General features: G+C 46.0%; 2 protein-coding genes across 3 annotated transcripts in view; one reads left to right on the forward strand and one right to left on the reverse strand.

The window, feature by feature from the left end:
* LOC134403813 (protein phosphatase 1 regulatory subunit 7-like) overlaps nucleotides 1–18,285 on the reverse strand; it is a 34,142-nt gene extending 15,857 nt beyond the window's left edge. Inside the window, exons 1-6 of one of the 2 annotated variants that reach the window (XM_063134302.1) lie at nucleotides 18,239–18,285; nucleotides 11,683–11,866; nucleotides 10,823–10,855; nucleotides 6,952–7,062; nucleotides 3,950–4,139; nucleotides 1,743–1,943 (exon numbers count right to left, since the gene is read on the reverse strand). In XM_063134302.1, the coding sequence (XP_062990372.1) occupies nucleotides 1,743–1,943; nucleotides 3,950–4,139; nucleotides 6,952–7,062; nucleotides 10,823–10,855; nucleotides 11,683–11,866; nucleotides 18,239–18,263 (744 nt within the window). In that variant the 5' untranslated portion in view covers nucleotides 18,264–18,285. The remainder of the gene's footprint in view (nucleotides 1–1,742; nucleotides 1,944–3,949; nucleotides 4,140–6,951; nucleotides 7,063–10,822; nucleotides 10,856–11,682; nucleotides 11,867–18,238) is intronic. The other variant, XM_063134303.1, reaches the window with a different exon arrangement.
* A 257-nt stretch (nucleotides 18,286–18,542) lies between these two features.
* The window catches only part of SLC35B4 (solute carrier family 35 member B4), a 31,735-nt gene continuing 25,055 nt past the window's right edge, over nucleotides 18,543–25,222 (forward strand). Inside the window, exon 1 of the mRNA XM_063133982.1 lies at nucleotides 18,543–18,694. Within this exon, the coding sequence (XP_062990052.1) occupies nucleotides 18,618–18,694 (77 nt within the window). The 5' untranslated portion in view covers nucleotides 18,543–18,617. The remainder of the gene's footprint in view (nucleotides 18,695–25,222) is intronic.

The raw sequence follows: 25,222 nt of genomic DNA on the forward strand, positions 1-25,222 counted from the left end.
TATAAAGCCAAGACTACGAGCTTCCTTGACTGGAGTAAGTGTAACATCATTGACAGTAAGAGAGAATGAGAGATGAGGAGAAGGTTTAGGAGGAAAAACAAGCAATTCAGTCTTTGCCATATTAAGTTTCAAACGACGATGAAGTGATGTTACAGTCACTTGCCTTTTGGAATGGATAGTGGGCTACTATATTTTAGCTAGTATCCAAAATTTGGAATGAGACTGCATGTCCCACCTGCTAATATGGTATTTTGCTAGCAAGGAACCTCTTTTCTAAATTCAAATGTGCAAAAAGGCACATTTGAAGGACATGTTTATGGGCAAGAAGCTTTAGCACAGATATGAATGTTGCTAATTCTATGTTTTTCTTGACTTTCAGGCAATGGCAATTTGAAAATCATTCTTAGCTTTTTCATGTGCATATATAGTTCATGTGACCACTGAAGAAGACCTCTGTTGGGTGGAAACGCGTATGGTCCTTGGGTGTTTTGTTCTTTGAGTGTTTTCTAAATGGTCTTTGAGTACTTGTCTGTGCTTTTTTAATGATATAATCTACAGCTTTACAGTGGAAGTACGCCTGAACTTTGGGAACTAGTGTAACTTATCAGTATATTTAAAAGTTTTTATAATATCTCACTTACCTCTGCAGTACATGTGAGTACGGATAGTGACACGATCCGCCCCTTTCCCTCAAGAAACTGGAACCTTCATCTTCAGAGGATTCCAATCTTTTGTCCTCAGGAAAAGAAGCTCCTGAGTTAACTGTTCAGGGAGAGTTCTTGGGTACGGAAAGGCATGATGAAGCTTGCACTTCCTTACAACCCAGTTCTCAACATGCCACAACCGCTCTCATATCATTGCAACGTGAGGCTGCTAAAGCAGACCAGGCCCCTTTAAGAGAAAAGGCCTTAGTCATTGTGGGGGCAGCAGGGCTCACCATCCTAAAGGCGGTCAAATCCCTACTTAAGGCTCATTCATAATCTGCTGCTTGTTGGAGCAACGTACAGACAAGCCTGCCTGGCTTCCAGCCCCAACTTTCCATATTCTGCTCCAGAAACCTGACCTTTCTGAAAAACCCAGTCCATATGTGATCCTTGTAACCCAGGCCTCACCACCACCTAAATAATGCTAAGCCTTCACCACAGCAGAAGTGGAAGAGAACAGGTATGTTGTGTGCGGCTGGGATCAGCACTTATGTGTGCTCTAACAGAGGGGGAAATTTTGAAGAGAAAAAGGGGAGTGGGGAGTTAAGTCTCAACCCATCTTCTTAATATGGGATCTAGGAAACATCGCCCTCTATTTTCCTTCCATCATTTCCTCCACCCACTCCTGGTTGTCCCCCCGTATCCACTGCTACATAAAATTTCAGGAAAGCATTTCCAGGTACAGCGCATAATTAACTTATGGAACTCACTGCCACAAGATGTGGCCTGTTATGATTGAGCATACTCAGAGACCATTATGAGGAAGGTATAGGATAGTATCCCAAAAGAAGTCATGGCTAACTGATTGGGACACCGAAGAGCAGCACTTCACACTGCAACACTTCATTGCAAGTCCCACTTGTTTAGAGGAGGAAAACCAAAATGGATGTCAAAGGACACCTGCTGAAAGCTTGGATAAGGTAGGATTTGAACCTTGGTCCAACTCCATTGCCACTACATCACAGGCTCCAGCCATGTGGGAAAACCAGTGCTTTATCCACTTCTTGGTCAATAGTTTGCGCGAGGCTCACGGCTTACCTTGAGTGCAAGATGCTTCAGCCTACAGAGCCCTCTGAGCACATGCAGAGTCTTTGGCAGGCCACCAACGTCATTGCTGGAGGCGTCCAGGATGTTGAGTGACAGCGAGGATGCCAGAGGCAGCAGGCTGCCCAGGCGGTTCTTCTGCACGTACAGTTCAGACAGCTGAGGGAGGTTCTGCACACCTTCCAAAGACTGCAACTTTCAAAGATGACAGCGTGCCCAAGACAGAGAGACAGAGACACACACACACACACACACGCAGAGCTTCATCACACCAGAGTTATACTGTGCAATCACTGTGAATTGCGTGCAAAGGGCTCTGAAGTTTTCCAGCCTATAATCTCCTTTGACTGTGAAGTACTCCCAGGCATCCTGCTTTAATTGTGCTTCTTAGCCAAAAGAACCACCCTATTTTACTACCTCTTTAGGAGCGAATCATTTGTTGTTCTCTGAGCGGCCACTGGGGGCGCAGGAGGATGATTTGATATGTTTAAAGTACAAATTAAACAAATGCTTACATCTGCGTACATTTTAAAGATAAAGACATCAAAATTGGCACAGTAATAGATATTAAGGAGAGCTTTAAGCATACCAAATTTGAATTGGATTGGGTCATCCATCGATTTTTTATGATTTTTTTACATTTCTCCCCCTTAAATCCTTTCCCGGTATGCAAAGGATCTTAAGAGCGCTGCCGCCCGGGGTGTGATTTAGCTAACAACAGCAACGACAGCTTTATACTACGGGGATAATTCGAGGGAAACAGGTACGTGAGATGATTTGATATGTTTAAAGTGCAAATTAAACAAATGCTTAGATCTGCGTACATTTTAAAGATAAAGAGAGAGACAGAGGAAATCCCCACCTGGCAATTTGGCTTGGGGAAAAAAACACCTCATTGAAGCTGCAGGACTTAATAATAATAATAATAATAATAATAATAATAATAATAATAATAATATATTTATTACCCGCCTCTCCCTCTGGATCGACTAAAGGATCTGCAGACCGGACCAGGATATAGTCAGTGTGGTGTTAGAGCAGTGGTTCCCAAAGTGGACGGTATTGCCCCCTTGGGGGCGTTGGGATTGCATAGGGGGGCGTTAAGAAGCAAGGAAGCGGCAGGGGGGCGCTCGAGGTGGTCTTTTCCGAGAAGCGCCTCTCCAAAAGGTCTTAAAACCCAGGGATACTTTTATGAGAGAAGGTAGTTTGGTCCTAAGCCATGTAGGAGAAGAATCCACACATGTATTAATACTGTTTAAGAAGAGTCCTTTTAACGGTGAATTGAAATATTTCAAAAGCACCAAAACACTAATGAAGAGACATACCCTGCTTGGTGTGCCCCGCCATGCCGGCTGCAAAACAGAGGCGTTCGCTCTCTTTTCCCTCCCTCCCTCGGCAAGCCTGCGGCAGTGCTTTGGAATAAATATTCCATTAATTGTTACTGTTTTGAATTTTATTGTTATTATCTTCCTTAGTGGGTCGTTGAAAACCGCTACTCTGAATAATGATTTTTATAGTGTAGGGTAGGGGGCGCTGGGCATGAGTTTGTGGAACCAAGGGGGCGGTTACCTGAAAAAGTTTGGGAACCACTGTGTTAGAGTGTTGGACTAGGAATTGGAAGATCCAGGTTCTAATCCCCACTCGGCTATAGAAGCTCACTGGATATCTTTGGACCAATCACAGACTCTCAGTCTGACCTACCTCACAGGGTTGTTGTTGTGAGGATAAAATGGAGAGAGGGAGGACTGTGTACACTGCCTTGAGTTTCTTGGATGAAAAAAAGTGGGATATAAATGTAAATATATAAATTAAATAATTAGGTTGGTGATTCCCAACCCAAGCTCTATACCAGATAACTTTCAGGGGGCAATTTCCTGCCACGGAACCCACTGGGAACCACCCCCTCTGCCAAATTTGCCGCTGAAATCCGGCGCCATGGCACTGCTGTCTTTTAGCAGAAAATCTCCAACTTATTTTCCATTACTGAAGGAAAAATAAGTCCCTTTTTGCTGCCGTGACCCCAAATTTCAGTGGTAAATTTGTTGGTGGCCGAGGGAGGTCAGTAAGAAGGGGGGGGTGTTTCTCAAAAGGCCAGGGGGTGTCACATGTGGACAATGGGCCATGCAGTGCACATTCCTGCTCTGCACCCTCTGACCTGTAGCTACCCTGTTTGGGAGTCCCCAGCACACCGAAGAAAATACCTTGTTCGAAGACAAATGAAGTTGCGTCAGGTTATTCAGGAGAGGGATATCCGTGAGAGTCCTCAGTTGGTTGTAAGACATGTGCAGGATGGACAGGTGTGGGCAGTTCCCCAGCTCCTTCGTCTCTCTGAGTCGGTTATAACTAAGGTCAAGGACCACAAGGCTCGGAAGAACCCCAGTGCCAATCACGCTGGAAATGGAGAACACACAAACATGAGGAGAGACAGAAAGAACTGGGCATGTTTAGCACGAGGAGGTGCAGGGAACACTGATCAAATTTGCAGATGACACCAAATTGGGTGGGATAGCGAATACCCTGGAAGACAGAAACAAACTTCAAAGTGATCTTGATAGGCTGGAGTGCTGGGCTGAAAACAACAGGATGAAATTGAATAGGGATAAATGCCAAGTTCTACATTTAGGAAATAGAAACCAAAGGCACAGTTACAAGATGGGGGATACTTGGCTCAGCAATACTACAAACGAGAAGGATCTTGGAATTGCTGTAGATCGCAAGCTGAATATGAGCCAACAGTGCAATATGGCTGCAAGAAAGGCAAATGTTATTTTGGGCTGCATTAATAGAAGTATAGCTTCCAAATCACGTGAGGTACTGGTTCCTCTCTATTCGGCCCTGGTTAGGCCTCATCTACAGTATTGCGTCCAGTTCTGGACTCCACAATACAAGAAGGACGCAGACAAGCTGGAGCGTGTTCAGAGGAGGGCAACGAAGATGATCAGGGGTCTGGAAACAAAGTCCCATGAAGAGAGACTGAAAGAACTGGGCACGTTGAGCCTGGAGAAGAGAAGATTGAGGGGAGACATGAGAGCACTCTTCAAATTCTTAAAAGGTTGTCACATAGAGGAGGGCCAGGATCTCTTCTCGATCCTCCCAGAGTGCAGGACACGGAATAACGGGCTCAAGTTAAAGGAAGCCAGATTCCAGCTGGACCTCAGGAAAAATTTCCCGACTGTTAGAGCAGTACGACAATGGAATCTAGTCGTATTGCTAGTCCCACCCTAGAGGCCTTCAAGAGGCAGCTGGACAACCATCTGTCAGGGATGCTTTAGGGTGGATTCCTGCATTGAGCAGGGGGTTGGACTTGATGGCCTTATAGGCCCCTTCCAACTCTACAATTCTATGATTCTGTGCGTTAAGCATTCAGCCACGCTAGCCAAGGAATGTTGGGAATTGTAGGGCTTTTTTTGGTCTATACGTGCACAGAATTGTTCCCTTATTGCATTTTTAGATCTTTACACTGATGCTGGCTTTGATGTTGGCTACTACTTTGGTTTTATTCTGTTTTTAACTTTACGGTTTTATATTACGTTTTACAATGTTATTGTGTTTTATGGTTTTAAGCTTTGTCTTGTAAACCTCCCCGAGAACTTTGGCTAATGTGGGGGGTAGAGAAATGTAATGAATGAAAATAAAATAAATAAGCAGTGGGGCGAGAAAAGTGTCTTGACACAGACCGCCTTCAGTTCTTTCCTTCCTTGCCTTCACTCCTCTGAGTGGCTGGAGGCCACCATCTCCCCCCTCACACACAAGTCCGCTCAGAATATAATGACAACACCTCTTAGCATTATTCCAAGGAGCCTCACGTGTGTGTGTGTGTGTGTGTGTGTATGTGGGAGAGAACTTATGTGTAGGGTGACCATATGGAAAGGAGGACAGGGCTCCTGTATCTTTAACAGTTGTAGAAAAAAAGGGAATTTCAGCAGATATGCATGCAGCACCTGGAAAAATCCCCTCTTCATCACAACAATTAAAGCTGTAGGAGCCGTGCCTAGCATGACCAGATGCAAAAGAAGGACAGGGCTCCTGCAGCTTTAACTGTTGTGATGAAGAGGGAGTTTCACCAGGTGCTGTTGCATGCATACAAACAACACCTGCTGAAATTCCCTCTTCATCACAACAGTTAAAGCTGCAGGAGCCCTGTCCTTTTGTATCTGGTCACTCTAGAATAGCTCCTGCAGCTTTAACTGTTGTGATAAAAAGGGAATTTCACTAGGTGCTACATGCATACAAACAACACCTGCTGAAATTCCCTCTTCATCACAACCGTTAAAGCTGCAGGAGCCCTGTCCTTCTTTTGTATCTGGTCACTCTAGAATAGCTCCCGCAGCTTTAGATTGTAAGCCTATGCGGCAGGGTCTTGCTATTTACTGTGTAATCTGTACAGCACCATGTACATTGATGGTGCTGTATAAATAAATAATAATAATAATAATAATAATAATAATAACTGTTGTGATGAAAAGGGAATTCCGCCAGGTGCTACATGCATACAAACAACACCTGCTGAAATTCCCTCTTCATCACAACAGTTAAAGCTGCAGGAGCCCTGTCCTTCTTTTGTATCTGGTCACTCTAGAATAGCTCCCGCAGCTTTAACTGTTGTGATGAAGAGGGAATTCCGCCAGGTGCTGCATGCATACAAATGACACCTGCTGAAATTCCCTTTTCTATACAACTGTTAAAGACACAGGACCCCGGTCCTCCTTTCCATGCGGTCACCCTACTTATGTGCAAAATGGCAGCAGCCAGCTACTGAGAGAAGTGTCACAGTTGTCGCCACTAAAATTACGGCCCCTTTTTCTGCCCCACTAAAAATTTGCCAAAATGTCCTCCCCATTTCAACCCCTCCTCCCATCCCACGAAACGAAGGGGGGGCATTTTGGCTAAAGCCTAGTAAGTACAAAGCTCCCGGTTCGGTCCCTGGTGTTGCCAGTGAAAAGGACCCGAGGCAGCAGGGCTGGATTCTGTTCACCTGGGAGAGCCTCAGCCAGGAAATACGTGGCTAGCCGGGCCAGTGGTCTGATGCACTACAAGACAGTTTTCTACGTGATACCAGCCAAGGGCCTCCATCTCCAAACATTTCGCCTCGCTCACGATCCTGCCCGCTCAAGAGCAAGACCGAGAATCTCCTCTCTTACAAGTCTTTAATTCCACCCACCCCCCTCGTCCTACAAAATCCCATCCATCAAGTCACACTCACGAGCTTAAAGCGTTCAGCGAGGCGTCTAACTCAGCGAGGTTCTCAAAAGGGAAAAGCGCTTCAGGCGGAAGTTCTTGGAGTTCGTTTAAAGAGACGTCAAGTTTCACAATCCTGAGGGATGAACAAGGAGATGGGATGGGGGGGAGGAGGAGAAAAAGAGAGACTGAGAACTCTTACCAGTCCTTCCTTCCAACTCTCCTTATTGACGATGGCCATCATTTCTTGAGTGTTTGGCCAATGATGTCACCCGGGCATTCGACAAGTAGCAACACAGCGAAGGAGCTGATGTCCTCGGCAATTGCGGACTGAAATGTTTCGAACAGGTATTGGTCCCAAAATATTCATGGCGGAACAAAGAGTCATGTGTAGGCCTGATGCAGTTGGCACACTTGAAGCTAGTTGAACTTCTGAATGTTTGAGGAATTCGATTTTTTCACATGCCCAGTGGGCTGGTGGAAAATTTTGAAGGACAGGTGCTCATCGTGCTAGCACATACACCCCACACCACCCCCTCACCACATTAGCCTAAAAATTCAGGCAGCTGTGTTGACTCATAGGAACCAGTGTGGTGTAGTGGCTAGAGCGTTTGACTGGGAGTCAGGAGATCCGGGTTCAAGTCCTCACTCAGCCAAGGAAGCTCACTGGGTGACTTTGGGCCAGCCACAGACTCTCAGCCCAACCTACCTCACAGGGTTGGTGTTGTGAGGATAACATGGAGAGGAGGAGGATTATGTACACTGCCTTGGGTTCCTTGCAGGAAAAAGGGCGGGCTATAAATGTAATAAACATGTACAAGTAATAAACATAGACAAGGCTGAGATGCTGTTAGTAGGTGATTCCGCTGACAGGATGGGGGGTGTTCTACCGGTTCTGGATGGGATTGCACTCACCCTGAAGGAGCAGGTTCGTAGCTTGGGGGTTCTTTTAGACCCATCATTGTCACTTGAGGCTCAGGTGACCTCGGTGGCACGGAATGCCTTCTACAAACTCCGGTTGGGGGCCCAGCTACTTCCCTATCTAGACAGGGATAACCTAGCTTCAGTTGTCCATGCTCTGGTAACCTCCAAGTTAGATTACTGCAATGCACTCTACGTAGGGCTGCCTTTGAAGACGGTTCGGAAGCTGTAGCTCGTGCAAAATGCAGCGGCCAGATTGATTTCGGGAACCAGAAGGTTCGAAAGTATAACACCTGCTCTGGTCCGCTTGCACTGGCTGCCTGTATGTTTCCAAGCCCAATTCAAGGTGCTGGTTTTGACCTATAAAGCCTTACACGGCTTGGGACCACAATACCTGATGGAACGCCTCTCCCAGTCACTACGTTCAACATCTAAGGTCCTCCTCCGGGTGCCTACTCCGAGAGAGGCTCAGAGTGTGGCAACGAGGGACAGGTCCTTTTCGGTGGTGGCCCCCAGACTGTGGAATGATCTCCCTGATGAGGCTCGCCTGGCACCAACGCTGCTATCTTTCCGGCGCCAGGTTAAGACTTTCCTCTTTGCCCAGGCATATGGCGGCACATCTTGATCACCCACATGTTTAGTTTTTTTTTAACGGTTTTTAATGCTTTATGTGTGTATGTTCTGTGTTTTAGAATTTTAAATTTTGTATACTTGTTTTTATCTTAATTTTAGAATTTCTGTAAACCGCCCGGAGAGCCCTGGCTATGGGGGCGGTATATAAGTGCAATAAATAAATAAATAAATAAATAAATGTAGGAACAAACCAGATCTAGCCACCAAGAGCAAGTTTTTTGTAGAGCTTGTGGGTCTTTATTGCCCATTCTAGACCAAGCTGCCCCCAAATATTTTTCATTACAACCATCGGGATAATTCACAAAAATAAATCGTTGCTGGGCAAATCCATTTCCCCACAGTTACTGTGAAGATTGTAGCCCGGGGGAACATGGCAGCCTGAGGAGATGGATCAAATGGCAGTGGGGCAGTGAACCGGGTTTCAGTCAGAACCAGTTAGAACTCTACAGGAGCTTTGCACCGACTGAGGCCCCAGGGAATGTTTAGTGGTTGATGGTCAGGAAAGAAAAAACATTTATTGATTAATTTTATTATTTAGTGGATAGACAGATTTTCAAGGTTGAAAAACCACCCATCACAAAGCATCTTGAAGCTTACTTTAAGATATATATATACATATATATATATATATATATATATATATATAATGAAACCTGTTGAAACAATGCATGTGCAGTACATGAATCATGAAAATAAATCAGGTATAACAAGAAAGACGGCAGTAGCTGATGAAACGCCACTGAAACACACAGCATACTAAAATTAACCAAGCGTAAACTGGAAGAAATAAATAGAGTCCAGCAAATAAATAGGCCAGCAAAAAGAGGGCCATCTGCACTTCCCAAGCAAGGGCATTCCAAAGATGGGGCCAAAAGGGAAAAGGCCCCGTCGCTGGTATTTGCTTGCAGTACTGGCTGGTGACTCTGATGTCAGTGGGGAGGTGAATATGGGCCAGGTTTTAGCCAGAACAGTAAAAGAGCTACCGAAGGTGCTTCTTTACAGTTCTCACTGGTTCTGATTGAAACCCGGAGCAGATTCAGAACCCCACTGACATCGGAGCCACCAGCCTCCACTGCACCATCATCCCTGCTAAGGGAAAGGTCCTGGTGCTTCAAACCTGTGAGGCCTGCTTCAAATTCCAATATGAATATACCCATTGTCAAAGACAAAAATCCACTTTGGTTGTAAGGCAACTCTGTTTTATTGAGTGCAATATAGCTGTATGGAGAAAGCCCTACAGACAAAGACTTTCTCAACTAGCAGTGTGAAAAGCAGGTCTGTTTATACACAGTCGCATCTTAACCAATTAGGAGTGAGCAAGGTTCTAAAGCAAAACAAAGACTGATCAAAGAAAACTTCTTCATTATACCTTATCAACAGATGGCCCATAACTCTTCTGGCCATGTCAGATTGACCTGGGTGGTCTGTCATCCTTCTCAAGCTAGTTTATTTGTCTTCTACTATATCAAGATTATTCACACCATCTACTGGATTTCACTCTTCTGCAATGCCCTACTACTTTTATGCTACTTATGTGCAGGTCATTTTCATATCAAAGGAGGAGCAAGGCCACCATTTCAGTTTTGCCCACAATGCCCCATCTCCTTACTCTGACATCCACACGCTGAGTGTGGTTTTCTGCAAAGGAACCCGAGCACTGAACGGTTGTTCCCCCATAGGGACTCCACACGACTGAGACACCTGCACAACTGGGTTTATCCGTTCCGACTTTGCGCCTGTTCTTCCAGAACTTTCATATGACGTAAGGCAGAAGGTGGGGAGATTAGTTACCTAGGGATTAGTTACCTTGGGATCAGTTACCTAGGGAGGTAGTGGGCTCTCCCACACTAGAGGCCTTCAAGAGGCAGCTGGACAACCATCTGTCAGGGATGCTTGAAGGTAGATTCCTGCATTGAGCGGGGGGTTGGACTCGATGGCCTTGTACGCCCCTTCCAACTCTGCTATTCTATGATTCTATGATTCTATGAGATGGGTGGAGCTTTTTAAAAAAGGAGTTCTGATGGAGACATTCTCACTAGACTGTCTTAAAAAGGAAGATTTGGAGCACCATCCATGGTGGAATTCTCCTGTGCAATCCCCTTCGAGTGAATGATTTGGCCTAACTTAAGACCCATTCATTTCAATGGGTCTAGTGTAAGTCAGACTAACATTGGATACAACCCAATGGGAGGTATTGTACCTCTGCTCAGTTCCCACACGTTTTACTGGGTTTTTTGAAAGCTCAAGTGTCTTATTTATTTATTTATTTATTTATTTATTTATTTATTTATTACATTTTTATACCGCCCAATAGCCGAAGCTCTCTTAGACTTCCTACTTACCGTTCAGGAAATTCTGTCTTCGGGAATGACTGTCTAGAACAGAAAAAAAAGAAGTCCTCTGTAATAATCCGTGGTGAAGTGATTAAAGTCAAAGAGCAAGCTCTCATCAAAGGTTGGGCCAAGCTCCTATCATCCCCATCTAACCTGGCCACCAGTTTGGGAAAGCTGGTCTAGACTAACCCTAAGAATTTATTTATTTTTTAAGTACACCCCTAGGCTCAGTTCAGACAACATGTTTCTCTACGGTGGTTTTACAACGCCACAGTGGAGTGTTTACAACACCGTTGAGAAATGTGTTGTCTTGTGGGAAAACTCCACGCAACGGTAGAGGGTTATTTTGGAAAACACTCCACGCAGAATATCCACGCTGGGCAGAGGAGGGTTCCTGCACAACCATTGTGTTGCATGTCGTGTGGAGTTTTCCGTTGGTTGAGTGGACTTTTCCCACTGGCTACAGAGTTCCCTGGCAAGAGCGGCGAAAGAAGCGAGTGCCACTCTAGGAGAGCCGCCGGGATTGTTGTGAGTTTTTTGCAGCAATGGCTGATGGGATACCATTGGGAGGAACAGGGGAGGAGAGAAGGCAGAGAAACTGTCAATCAAACATCACAATGGATTTTACTCAACTCCACAGTAGCCCACAGTCACACAACGGTGGAGTTAGAACATGTTGCATGGGGAGCACCCCCTAAAAACTCAACCGTCAAGTGGAGTTTTCACACTGCGTTGACTAACGTGTTGTCTGAACTGAGTCCTAAAAAGGTCAACTGTGAACACGACAACATATTTATTCCACACGTCCCTTTTTCATGCGTTACGCACCGAGCGCAACGTAGGCTCTCCTGTGCTTGTCTGTCCTTTACCTGGGGTTCACAGATCCAAACTCAAAAGCGAACGCTAATCGCTTAAGCCGCGACATTTTCACACACAGAGAGTAACGGGGACCAGATAGTTCCACATTCCAGACGAGAGGAAGAGGGTCCATCTCCACAATCCGGTCTTCAACGAACTGACGGTTCATCTGTTGCGAATGAGTGGAGCTGGCGCCTTCAGGAAAGATTAAAGCCATGTGTGCTGTTATTTAAGTTGTACTATTTTTTCCCGTTCATATATTATACATTTATTTAAAATTTATATATTTATTTATTATTACATTTTTATACCGCCCAATAGCCGAAGCTCTCTGGGCAGTTCACAAAATTTCATACAGAAAACAAAACAAAATAAGTTTAAATGTGATATTCCTCCCTTTCCCTCCCCCTTCCCAAAGGAAATCACTGATAATATTATAACTATTACATAATATATCTATTACAAAATGTATCATTCTTCAGATATTAAACATTTCCTTCCTTTCTTTATAAGTCAGTGGAAAAAATGGCCCTAACAGGGCAAGAAGGGCAGGTATGAGAAATGGGCAACCAGGATGATCAGGGGTCTGGAATCAAAGCCCTGTAAGGAGAGACTGAAAGAACTGGGCCTGTTTAGCCTGGAGAAGAGAAGATTGAGGGGAGACATGAGAGCACTCTTCAAAGACTTGAAAGGTTGTCACACAGACGAGGGCCAGGATCTCTTCTCAATCCTCTCAGAGTGCAGGACACGAAATAATGAGCTCAAGTGACAGGAAGTCAGATTCCGGCTGGACATCAGGAAAAACTTCCTGACTATTAGAGCAGTACGACAATGGAATCAGTTACCTAGGGAGGTTGTGGGCTCTCCCACACTAGAGGCATTCAAGAGGCAGCTGGACAACCATCTGTCAGGGATGCTTTAGGGTGGATTCCTGCATTGAGCAAGGGGTTGGACTCGATGGTCTTGTAGGTCCCTTCCAGCTCTACTATTCTATGATTCTATGACCCTTGGTCTGATCCAGCTTGGCTCTTCTGATGTTCTTATGAATTTGGCGGTGCAAAATACTGGTGATTTTTCGCTGATTTCCAGTGACAAACCCAGTTGCACGCGTCTCTCACGTTGCCCACCCCTGCTTTAGACTTTGAATAGGAACGTTCTAGAAAGGCCGGGTCATGTTGCACTCAAACTCCTCAAAGCTGCAGTTGGCATGAAAGAGCCACCCAAGTTTAACTTCCTCAGTAGGTGGATAAGCCGTGGCTTTGTGTTCCAAACCCTGTTCAAGTCCTCACTTGAAGCGAATTAAGCCCTTTTTCTTCAGCAGGGAACCTGGACGAACCCGCCCTGCGAGGCTGCCACAGCAGCCCAGTGCTCAGGCATAGCTAAAGGAAAGGATTTTGAAACATGCAGTGGGTAATTCAACTTGAAGGCTTTGACGCCCACTTAGCAAGAGTTCACAGCCTCCGTGCATCACCACCGCCTTCGGGGTTTCATGAACCAGGGACAAGAAGAGAGAGAGAGATACAGTCTTTTATCTCAAACATCCCTAAAGGAAATTACACTCAAGCCGTTCATGTAGCAAATTGCTCATGGCTAACAACCGACACAGTTGGATAAATTCCTGGAGCAGAAGGCTATTAGTGGCTACTAGCCCTGATGGCTCTATGTTACCTTCAGTGACAGAGGTCTTAGCTAGACCTAAGGTTTATCCCGGGATCGTCCCTGTTCATGTAAATGACACACAGGGGATCCCGGGAGCAGGCAGGACGACCCCGAGACGATCCCAGGATAAACCTTAGGTCTAGCTAAGGCCTTTGTATACCAATTGCCGGAGAACAGAAGCAGGAAGGTCCTGTTGCATTCATGTCCTGCTTATGGGCTTCCCTTACGAGCAGGATCAGGGCTGTTCGGCTTGTGATCAGAATCCGGCCCAGCCTCAGACATTTTGCTGCTGAGGTCAAACAGCACAGTACCCAAATTATTTTGGCACATGAGACAGGAAAACACCTCTCCCATTCCTGGTAGTAAAACTCAAGCTTAGGGAATAATTTTAATTTGCTTTTTAATCTTCTTTCTTTTACTGTTTATATCTATGTTCAGGGTTATAGAACCAAGAGGCAGCTGGACAACCACCTGTCAGGGATGCTTTAAGGCAGAGTCCTGCATTGAGCAGGGGGTTGGACTTGATGGCCTTTTAGGCCCTTTCTAACTCTACTGTTCTATGATTCTATGAATAAATCCATATCAAGCCCTATCACCCCTTGACACAAGGACATTGATGCTATCTCGTGTACTCACTCCCAACCTGCGAGCCTAAAATCGGAAGACGTTTAAGAAAACACCAAATACCGACTTCGGTTCTGGCTTCCTGAGATCCCACATTGTCACTGAACCACAGTAAGGGACTATAACGGGAGAAATACGAAATGCAGAGGGATGATTGCTCTGCTGCACCACTTCAAACAGACCTGGCATGTGCCAGTAGTGCTTTATAAAACCAAGGACCTTTTTGATTCTTGTTGTTTTTAATTCCATAGAAAAAGTAGTTCAAAGGAAGCAATTAGTTCAGTGGCTTTCTGCCAGTATAGCAGGCCGAAGGGCAGCCCATTTATTAAAGGGAGGCGCACCTCTGACACAAGAAAGGTGAAGAAGGACAAAAGGAAAGCCGAAGCAGACCTTGGGGTTATTAATGTCCAGGGGAGGGTAGAGATCAATCATTCTGACCTCAAGTTTTGCCGTTTAATAAGCCCTGGGCATGTTGGAACACTCCAAAGAGGAACGTTGCCCTTTGTTCTCCTCCAATGGGCTGTGAGACGTTTTAATAACGCAAAGCACAGAAGTTGCCTGACGGGAGCTGCCCAGAACTCTCTGTGTGCCATGTTGGCCAACTCAAGCGACTTCAAAAGGGGAAGACCAACAGCAAGGAAGTCTCGGGTTCAGTCCACAGCACCTCCAGTTCGAAGGGTCAGGTGGCAGGGGGTAGCAATGACCCCTTTCTTCTGTCTGCCCTAGAGAGCCGCTGCCAGTCAAAACAGACAAGTCTGGCCTAGACGGACAAATAAATTGATGTAGTATAAGGCAGCTTCACAGAATCTATAAGGAGGTGACTGGCTGCAAGTGCAATTTATGTTGCTCCAGCAGAAACCAACGCAATGTCAATAGCGCTTATTAGCGCAACAGGGAACCCATTGCATTAGCAAATGTTATTGACATGGCGCAAGCGTGGTTTCCGCTGATGCAATGTAAATAGCGCTGGCGACCGGACACCATGGGATTCTTCCCTAGCTGCCCCTCCATAAGGACATCAGAAGAGCCCTGCTGGGTCAAACCAAGGGTCCATTTAGTCCCACATTCTGTTCACACAGTGGCCAACCAGCAGTTGACCCAGAACCCACAAGCAGAACAAGAGTAGAACAGCACCCTCCCGCCCATGTTCCCCAGCTACTGGTGTAGATAGGCTTACTGTCTCTGCTTCTGGAGGCAGCACATAGCTATCAGGACTAATAGCCATCAATAGCATTCTTCTCAAGGAATTTATCTAACTCGCTTTTAAAGCCACCGAAATTGGTGGCCATCTTGTGGTAGCGAATTCCATTTCGAATGTTTTAATTGGTGCATCATCCACCTTCTCCTACGTGAACCTGCCTGGATACCACCACCCCTGCTTGTAGGTTTCCTGTGGGCAGCTGGTTGGCCCCCGTGTGAACAGAATGCTGAGCAGGATAATAATAATAATAATAATAATAATAATAATAATAATAATAATAATAATAATTTTATTTATTCCTTACCCACCTCCCCCTCTGGATTGAGGCGGGGAAAAACATAAAATACAAAAATGTTATAAAATACATAAAACTGATTAAAACATATAAAACTAGTACATTATTAAAATAACAGCCAGACTTAGAATCATAGAATAGCAGAGTTGGAAGGGGCCTACAAGGCCATCGAGTCCAACCCCCTGCTCAATGCAGGAATCCACCCTAAAGCATCCCTGACAGATGGTTGTCCAGCTGCATCTTGAAGGCCTCTAGTGTGGGAGAGGCCACCACCTCCCTAGGTCACTGGTTCCATTGTCATACTGCTCTAACAGTCAGGAAGTTTTTCCTGATGTCCAGCCGGAATCTGGCTTCCTTTAACTTGAGCCCGTTATTCCGTGTCCTGCACTCTGGGAGGATCGAGAAGAGATCCTGGCCCTCCTCTGGGTGACAACCTTTTAAGTATTTGAAGAGTGCTCTCATGTCTCCCCTCCATCTTCTCCTCTCCAGGCTAAATAGTTCTTTCAGTCTCTCCTCATAGGGCTTTGTTCCCAGACCCCTGATCATCCTGGTTGCCCTCCTCTGAACACGCTCCAGCTTGTCTGCGTCCTTCTTGAATTGTGGAGCCCAGAACTGGACACAATACTCTAGATGAGGCCTAACCATACATGATTCCACGTGATTTGGAAGCTATACTTCTATTAATGCAGCCCTAAATAGCATTTGCCTTTCTTGCAGCCATATCGCACTGTTGGCTCATATTAAGCTTCAGATCTAGCAGGGCTCTTCTTATGTTCATATGCTCTTATGAATATCTATTCCACTGCTATTTTGAATGCTGCTTTTTAAGCTTGTTAGGTTTTTTTATACTGGTTTTAATATTTAAGGCTTTTAACATTACATGATTACGTTTAATGTACCATATATTAAATGTATGTGATGTATATTTAATGCATTCATATATTTTTGGGTAATCTGCTCTAGGTACTTATTGGTAGGAGAACAGGATATAAATATTACAGCATGTGGGTGATAGGTGAAACCAGGGGGCTGTCTACACGTTTTAAATCCCTGCGGTTATACGACGTAGCGGCCACCTCGCAGCCACCACGGCTGCGCAAAGCTGCGTATTAAAAAAAGTTGGGTGATTGCCCCGATTTTGTATGCTGAAGGTGACCACGGTCCTTCCGCTGGCTGACCTTGTTCTGGCGTCAAGTCAGAGGCGTTCCTGAATGGATGGCAACCCCTGATTGGTTGTCGGAAGCCTGTGCAGAGGGTAGGAGGCGGGCCTAGCAAGCCGAATGGCCCCCAGAAAGCCCACGCTGCCTTCTGCGTTGGAATTACCACGGGGTTTTCCCGAAAGCGGCGGCAACCCAGCGCCATGAAGGCAGCCTTGAGGGGTGCTTCTAGACAGAGGGCTCCTAGCACTACCAATGAGAAGCCGCCGTGCAGCAATTCTGCCTTTTTCTCTCTTTTCTTAATGGAATTTCTGCGGTGAGGAGAAAGACAGAAGTAGTGGAGAAACATGGGTTACAAGTGGAAGATGCCATGGGCTGGCTTCCCCACAAAATTCCACGAATGAGGCAGGGATTAACAACACAACTTTACTCAAAACCATCTTGTCTCCTTGTTTACCTTCATTTTTTTAAAAAAAAAACCACCCTCAAGAGGAGTCCTGTGTGACTTAAAATAGGGTGACCCTATGAAAAAGAGGACAGGGCTCCTGTATCTTTAACAGTTGTATTGAAAAGGGAATTTCAGCAGCTGTCATTTGTATATATGGGGAACCTGGTGAAATTTCCTCTTTCTCACAACCGTTAAAGCTGCAGGAGCCCTGCCCTCTTTTAAATCTGGTCACTTTATTTATTTCTTTATTTATTACATTTTTATACCACCCAATAGCTCTCTGGGCGGTTCACAAAAATTAAAACCATAATAAAACAACCAACAGGTTAAAAGCACAAATACAAAAAATACAGTATAAAAAGCACAACCAGGATAAAACCACGCAGCAAAATTGATATAAGATTAAAATACAAAGTTAGAACAGTAAAATTTAAATTTAAGTTAAAATTAAGTGTTAATTTTAGTATAGCTCTAGTATCGCTCTTGCAGCTTTAACTGCTGTGATTAAGAGGGAATTTCACCAGGTTCTCCATATATTATTATTATTATTTATTTATTTATATAGCACCAACAATGTACTTGGTGCTGTACAAAATATACAAATAAAACCGATACCCTGATACCTGCTGAAATTCCCTTTTCTATGCAAACGTTAAAGATACAGGAGCCCTGTCCTGTCCTCCTTTGCGTAGGGTCACCCTACTTAAAAGTCTTGATGCCTTCTTTTTTCCTCTCTGTTGCTACTTGGGAGTAAGTCACACTGAAGTCATTGGGGCTTACTCCTGAGTAAGGCTGCACACCTGTAATTATGTATGCGGTGAAATGAAGGAGTAAAATCCCAGAGTTTGCAACTTTGCTCACGAACAACAAAATAAAAGCAGAGATGAAAAGGTATTATTATTATTATTATTATTATTATTATTATTATTATTAATTCTTATTATTATTATTTATATAGCACCATCAGTGTACATGGTGCTGTACAGAGTAAAACAATAAAATAGCAAAACCCTGCCGCACATTCTAATAAAATCATAATAAAACAATAAGGGGAAGAGAATGCACCAAACAGGCACAGTGTTGTTGCTGCTATTATTATTATTATTATTATTATTATTATTATTATTATTATTATTATTATTATTATTATTATTATTATTATTATTATTATTATTATCTGTACCTGCTGCAGTCAAAGCTTCTTCCATGGGCGAGGACTTAGCAACCCTAGTTTGTTACTTCCAGCAACCAGACCAAAGCGCCAGAACTACAACTCCCAGAAGCCCGCTCGCGGGGAGACCATTGCACAACGAGAGGCGGACACGTGTACCGGGCAGCGGGGGCGGCGCGGAGCTTTGTGGGAGTCGTAGTCCGTGACGTGCCCGAGAGCCATAAGGTGGCACGGGAGAAAGGAGGCCGAAAAACTACAGCCGCGGGCGGGTGGGAGGTGGGACCGAAGGAGGAAGCGGAGGCGCGGCGCCAGCTCCCTGTGCCGGCTTTGCACGGGGCTGAGAGCTTGGAGGCGCCCGGCAGTGAACACGCGGGTTCCCTGGGTCGGCAGGATGCATCCAGCGTTGGCTGTGGGGCTGGTGTTCGGCGGGTGCTGCAGCAACGTGGTTTTCCTGGAGCTCCTGGTCAGGTGGGTGTTTGGGGGGGGGGGCAGGAGTAAGGGTCTGTGCCCAGATCTGCCCATGCCGAGGGGGGGCAGACAGACCGACCACTGAGCCTGCAGGGAATGTAGATGCACACCTGGGCAGGTGAGGGTGCCCAGGTGTGCCATAAGAAGGAAGGGAGCAGGTAGGTATGAGTTGGACTGGGGAGGGGCCTGAGCACATTCTGCCCATGCAGCAGGTCCAAAGTCCAGACCTCGTCATCTCTAGGTAAAATTATCTATTATTATTATTATTATTATTATTATTATTATTATTATTAAACCGCCTAGAGAGCTTCGGCTATAGGGTAGGGTGACCCTATGAAAAGGAGGACAGGGCTCCTGTATCTTTAACAGTTGTATTGAAAAGGAAATTTTAGCAGGTGTCATTTGTATATAGGGAGAACCTGGTGAAATTTCCTCTTCATCACAACAGCTAAAGCTGCAGGTGCCCTGCCCTCTTTTAAATCTGGTCACAGTATAGCTGCAGTATAGCTTCTGCAGCTTTAACTGTTATGATGAAGAGGAAATTTCACCAGGTGAGACATGCTTACAAATGACACCTGCTGAAATTCCCTTTTCTATGCAACTGTTAAAGATACAGGAGCCCTGTCCTCCTTTTCGTTTCTAGGCCACCCTATATAGGGTGGCCTAGAAACGAAATAAGCCCATGGAGCTTGTGAACCGCCCAGGGAGCTTTGACTCTTGGGCGGTATAAAAATGCAAGAAATAATAATAATAAATTACTGTATTTCTTCGGTCGTAAGAAACCATCGATTGTAAGACGCACACTAATTTCAGTACCACCAACAGGAAAAAAAAACCTAAGACACACCCGCGATTCTAAGACGCACCCCGTTTTTAGAGATGTTTATAATAGGGATGTGCTCCGCTTCTAATCGGACCGGTGAATTAGAAGCGGAGTGGGGTGCTTCGCCTCCCCTAAAAGCGGAGGTGAAGAGGATTGGGGGGCCGGCGGAGCGTTGCGAAGAGGATCGAGGTGAAGGCAGATCCTTCGTCTCGATCCAGAGCTCCGCAAGAAAGGTAAGTGGGGTTTACCGGGCCCTGCTGCTGTCGCAGGGCCTGGTAAACCCCCCCTCCTCTCCCTTACCTGCATCCGTCTGCGGTCCCTCGGCTTCTTCAATTGAGCCCGCGGCTGAACCAGGAAGTTTAGGCCGCACTTGCGGCCCAGACTTCCTGATTGAGCCACGGGCTCAATTGAAGAAGCCGAGGGACCGCGGACGGACGCAGGTAAGGCCCCCCTCCCCCTTGGTCCCTTACCGGGCTCTGCCGCCGTCGCCGCACGGCCTAGACTTCCTGGTTGAGCCACGGGCTCAATTGAAGAAGCCGAGGGACTGCGGACGGACGCAGGTAAGGCCCCCCTCCCCCTTGGTCCCTTACCGGGCTCTGCCGCCGTCGCCGCACGGCCTAGACTTCCTGGTTGAGCCATGGGCTCAATTGAAGAAGCCGAGGGGCCGCGTACGGACGCAGGTAAGGGAGAGGAGGGAGGGGGGCCTTACCTGGCGCCACTCCCCTCCACTGCGGAGCTCCAATTCGGAGCCAGAGCTCCGCGGCGAAGAGAAGCGGACTATGAGCGGAGCGGGCCAATCCGAAATGTTCGGATCGGCCCGCGGGGCGGAGCGGGGGGCCCGTGCACACCCCTAGTTTATATGGGGAAAAAAGTGTGTCTTAGAATCGAAGAGGGTAGAAGAATAACTGCATTTCTATGCTGTCCCATAGCTGAAGCTTTGAACCTGAGAACGTGGGGAGACGCCACCGGTCAGGGTACATCAGAGCCCTGCTGGATGAGAACAAGATCCGTCTAGTCCAGGACGCTGTTCACAAAGTGGCCCACCGGATAAGCTGATGGGGTCTGAGCTAGTGGTGACTGAACAAGAAAGAGATCTTGGGGTTGTGATGGACGGCTCCATGGAACCAGTGACCTAGGGAGGTGGTGGGCTCTCCCACGCTAGAGGCCTTCAAGAGGCAGCTGGACAACCAACTGTCAGGGATGCTTTAGGATGGATTCCTGCATTGAGCAGGGGGTTGGACTCGATGGCCTTGTGGGCCGCTTCCAACTCTGCTATTCTATGATTCTATGAAAATGTCAACCCAGTGTGCAGCTGTTGTAAAGAAGACACACTCCATGTTATGAGGAATTGAGAAAAAAACCTGCCACACTCAGAATATTGTTCTGTTCATCTCCCGCCCCAAAAAAGGTATTGTAGAATTGTAAAAAGTGTAGAAAAGGGCAACTAAAATGATCAACGGGCTGGAGCGTCTCCCCTATAAGGGACGGTTACAACATCTGAGATTGTTTAGCTTAGAAGAAAAGCAAGTAAGGGGAGACATGAAAGAAGTGTACACGATTATGCATGGTGCGGAGAAGGTGGACAGGGAGATACTTTTCTCCATCTCTCATAATACTAGAACCTGATTCATTCCATGAAGCTGATTGGTGGGAGGTTCAGGGCAGAGAAAAGGAAGACCTTCTTCACACGGTTAAACTATGGAACTCACTACCACAAGATGTACTGATGGCCGCCAACTTGGATGGCTTTAAAAGCGGTTAGATAAATTCCTGGAGGAGAAGGCTATCAATGGCTGCTAGTCCGGATGGCTGTGTGTGCTACAGTAGCAGAGGTACGATGCCAATGTACACCATTTGCAGGGGAACATGGTTGACAGGCTGCTGTTGCACTCGTGGGTTCTTGGTCAACAGCTGTTTGGCCACTATGTGAACAGGATGCTGGACTAGATGGACCCTTGGTCTGATCCAGCAGGGCTCCTCTTATGTTCCTCAGTAGCATATGACAGGGTATAAATAATTCTAAATACCTTTATTAGACCAACCCAAAGATCACAAATATGTGCAAGCTTTTGAGATTTCCAGATTTCTTCATCAGGCAAGATTTTCATAGAATAAGTAGAGTTGGAAGGGGCCTATAAAGCCATCAAGTCCAAACCCCTGCTCAATGCAACAGAACTACAACAAAAGATGTTTATTAAATTGGCTTAGTAAAGGTATTATGCTAATAAGGATTTTGGATATTTTTTTCTTATGGCCATGACAACTGCCTTTACTTTTTAAACAAATAGTGTGTTGGGTTGTGTACTAACAAGGAGACTGGAGGGGAGCAGATCATTTCTCCCTTGAGTGAGTTAACCAGTATCCTAAAATTACAGAGAACAGGGCAAGGATGGGCAGAAGGTGAACCACTGAACAGTTGCTAGTGGTTCACCCACCTGGCACTTCCTGGTTGCTGGAATTCTTGCAAAAGATACCAGAAGACTAGTTAGACATCGGCATAGTCCTGCAGCAGGGAAATTTGTCTGTGCTTAGGCAAGGATGCCAACTTGGGATCAGTTCACCTGTATTAGTTCTACACGGAGCTGTTCACACAACACGGTAGCCCACACTCAGTGGCTGAGTGTGAGTTCTTGTTGAAATATGTTGTTTCTTATTATTTATTATATTTGTATTCGTAAACCACTCTCTGGGTGGTTTACGAAGATTAAAAACATGAAAACAATATGCAAAATGTAAAAACATTAAAAAAATACACAATAGGTAATATACACAAAGACAACATCTATCTATCTATATAAAACGCTTAGGTATGTTTCCGAACAGGCTTCAGCTGATACAGGTTGCTAAGCAACAGTAACAACGTGTAACGTCAGCTGATACAGGTTGCTAAGACCCTCGCCCAACTCCTCCGGGCTTTCCAAGGTAATCCTACCCCCCTTTCTGCCTCTTCGCTCCCTCCACCCCCATGAAACCGCCCAGAGAGCGGTTGTAAACCGCCCAGAGAGCTTCGGCTGTGGGGCGGTATATAAATGTAATTAAATAAATAAATAAATAAATAAAGGGGGTAGCGCCACGGTCCGGATCATGAGCGAGGCATGGCCAGGGCCCTTGGTGGCCGGGTGAGAGGCCGCTCGCCTGCTGTGAGCCGAGGCCCCGGCCTAATCTCATGCGAGCTGGGCGGGCGGCCCAAGGCTGACAGGAACCCCGGGGAGAGGGGGACACCTGCTCCCCCTTCCCCTGAACTCCCTGCCCCCCAGGTCTGCCAGACGGAGCTGTATCGGCGGCCTCCAAGCAGCCCGCGCCCCCGCGGTGATATTTAATTAATAAACTTTAAGATATGCTACAACGGCATATGTTACGCTGGGTACAGCTAGTAAAATAAATAAGTGGGCAGAGAAAAGTGTCTTGACACAGACTGCCCTCAGTTCTTTCCTTTCTTGCCTTCACATGTTTTGTGGCTGTGGCACTCATGAGTGGCTGGAGGCCACCATCCCCCCACGTCCCCTCAGAATGCAACGACAGTGTATGTTACGCCGGGTACAGCTAGTATATCTAAAAACAACTTTGAGCAATCAGCCAAACCTTAGAACAAATTGATTAAAACTCATGAGAAAAGATGCCAATGTTGGCGCCAGGTGGGCCTCGTTGGTGAGATCATTCCATAATTGGGGGGCCATCGCCGAGAAAGCCCTCTCCCTTGTTGCTGTTTGTTGACTGTGAGTTAGCGTGTGGTCTGAAACCAGGACGTTTTATTTATTTATTTATTTATTTATTACATTTTTATACCGCCCAATAGCTGAAGCTCTCTGGGCGGTTCACAAAAATTAAAACCACAATAAAACACCCAACAGGTTAAAAGCACAATTACGAAATACAGTATAAAAAGCACAACCAGGATAAAACCACACAGCAAAGTTGATTATAAGATTAAAATACAGAGTTAAAACAGTAAAATTTAAATTTAAGTTAAAATTAAGTGTTAAAATACTGAGTGAATAAAAAGGTCTTCAGCTGGCGACGAAAGCAGTACAGTGTAGGCGCCAGGCGGACCTCTCTGGGGAGCTCATTTCACAGCTGGGGTGCCACAGCGGAGAAGGCCCTGCTCCTGGTAGCCAGCTGCCTCACTTCCTTTGGCAGGGGCTCACGGAGAAGGGCCCCTGTAGATGATCTTAAGGTCCGGGCAGGTACATACGGGAGGAGGCGTTCCTTCAGATAACCTGGCCCCAAACCGTTTAGGGCTTTAAATGTCAATACCAGCACTTTGAATCGGGCCCGGACCTGGACTGGCAGCCAATGAAGCTGGAAAAGGACTGGTGTAATGTGATCTCGCCGGCCAGTCCCTGTTAGTAAACGGGCTGCTCTGTTTTGAACCAGCTGAAGCTTCCGGACCGTTTTCAAAGGCAGCCCCACGTATAACGCATTGCAGTAATCCAAGCGAGAGGTTATCAGAGCATTTTCTACATGGTGGCTTATTAACCATACAGTGTGGTTTGTTAATCACCCTGAACAATTAAACAAACAAACCTTGGTTTCTCAAGGTGGCTTGTTTCAGAAAAATAAGCCCCACTGCGTGGTTAAGAAGCCGCCATGTAGAAAAGGACCTGGGTTCAGACAACATGCTAACCCACGGTTCAGCAAACAACCTGCAGTGAAACAACACTGAGTGTGGGATATCATGTTGTGTGAATCCAGTTACAAACTGTTAAGAGGTCTTTAGTATATGCAACGAAAACACATTGGTGGAGGATGGAGATCTTGGTTGTGAGGCAACGCAACTACCTATCGAGTATAAGAAGCTGAAAAACGTTGTCGTTCTAGATATTGTTGGTTTTTAAATGCTCCCAGTGAGGTAGGACGCTGTGTCAAGAAGGACCAAAGCCAGCTTTGAAGTGAAATCGAACATAGCAATTTGTTTAAAGACGTACAGCGGATAGGCAGAGCACGGGTATTCCTCCAAGCTTATGAAATGAAAGAGTGAGACATCAGCAGTCAGAAAAACAAAAAAGGACGTGATACATAGATGGATCTTAAGGGAGGGGGAAACGCCCCAATAGATTTTACTCAACTCCACGGGAGCCCACAGTCACACAGCGGTGGTGTTAGAACGCATTGTGTGGGGTGTACTTCCTAAAAACTCAACCATTGAGTGGAGTTCATAGAATCATGATCAATTCTCAAATCCCAACAGTCACCACTCCTTAGCCACTGATAGAACCATAGAATCATAGAAAAGCAGAGTTGGAAGGGGCCTACAAGGCCATCGAGTCCAGCCCCCTGCGCAATGCAGGAATCCACTCTAAAGCATCCCTGACAGATGGTTGTCCAGCTGCCTCTTGAAGGCCTCTAGTGTGGGAGAGCCCACAACCTCCCTAGGGAACTGATTCCACCGTCGCACTGCTCTAACAGTTAGGAAGTTTTTCCTGATGTCCAGCCGGAATCTGGCTTCCTTTAACTTGAGCCCGTTATTCCGTGTCCTGCACTCTGGGAGGATCGAGAAGAGATCCTGGCCCTCCTCTGTGTGACAACCTTTTAAGTATTTGAAGAGTGCTCTCATGTCTCCCCTCAATCTTCTCTTCTCCAGGCTAAACATGCCCAGTTCTTTCAGTCTCTCTTCATAGGGCTTTGTTTTCACACTGCGCTGACTAACGTGTTGTCTGAACTGAGCCATATCCCTCTCCTGGTCTAATAGGTCTTGCGTCTTTCAC

This window comes from Elgaria multicarinata, chromosome 9, assembly GCF_023053635.1.
Source record: "Elgaria multicarinata webbii isolate HBS135686 ecotype San Diego chromosome 9, rElgMul1.1.pri, whole genome shotgun sequence".
NCBI classification, from domain to species: Eukaryota; Metazoa; Chordata; class Lepidosauria; order Squamata; family Anguidae; genus Elgaria; species Elgaria multicarinata.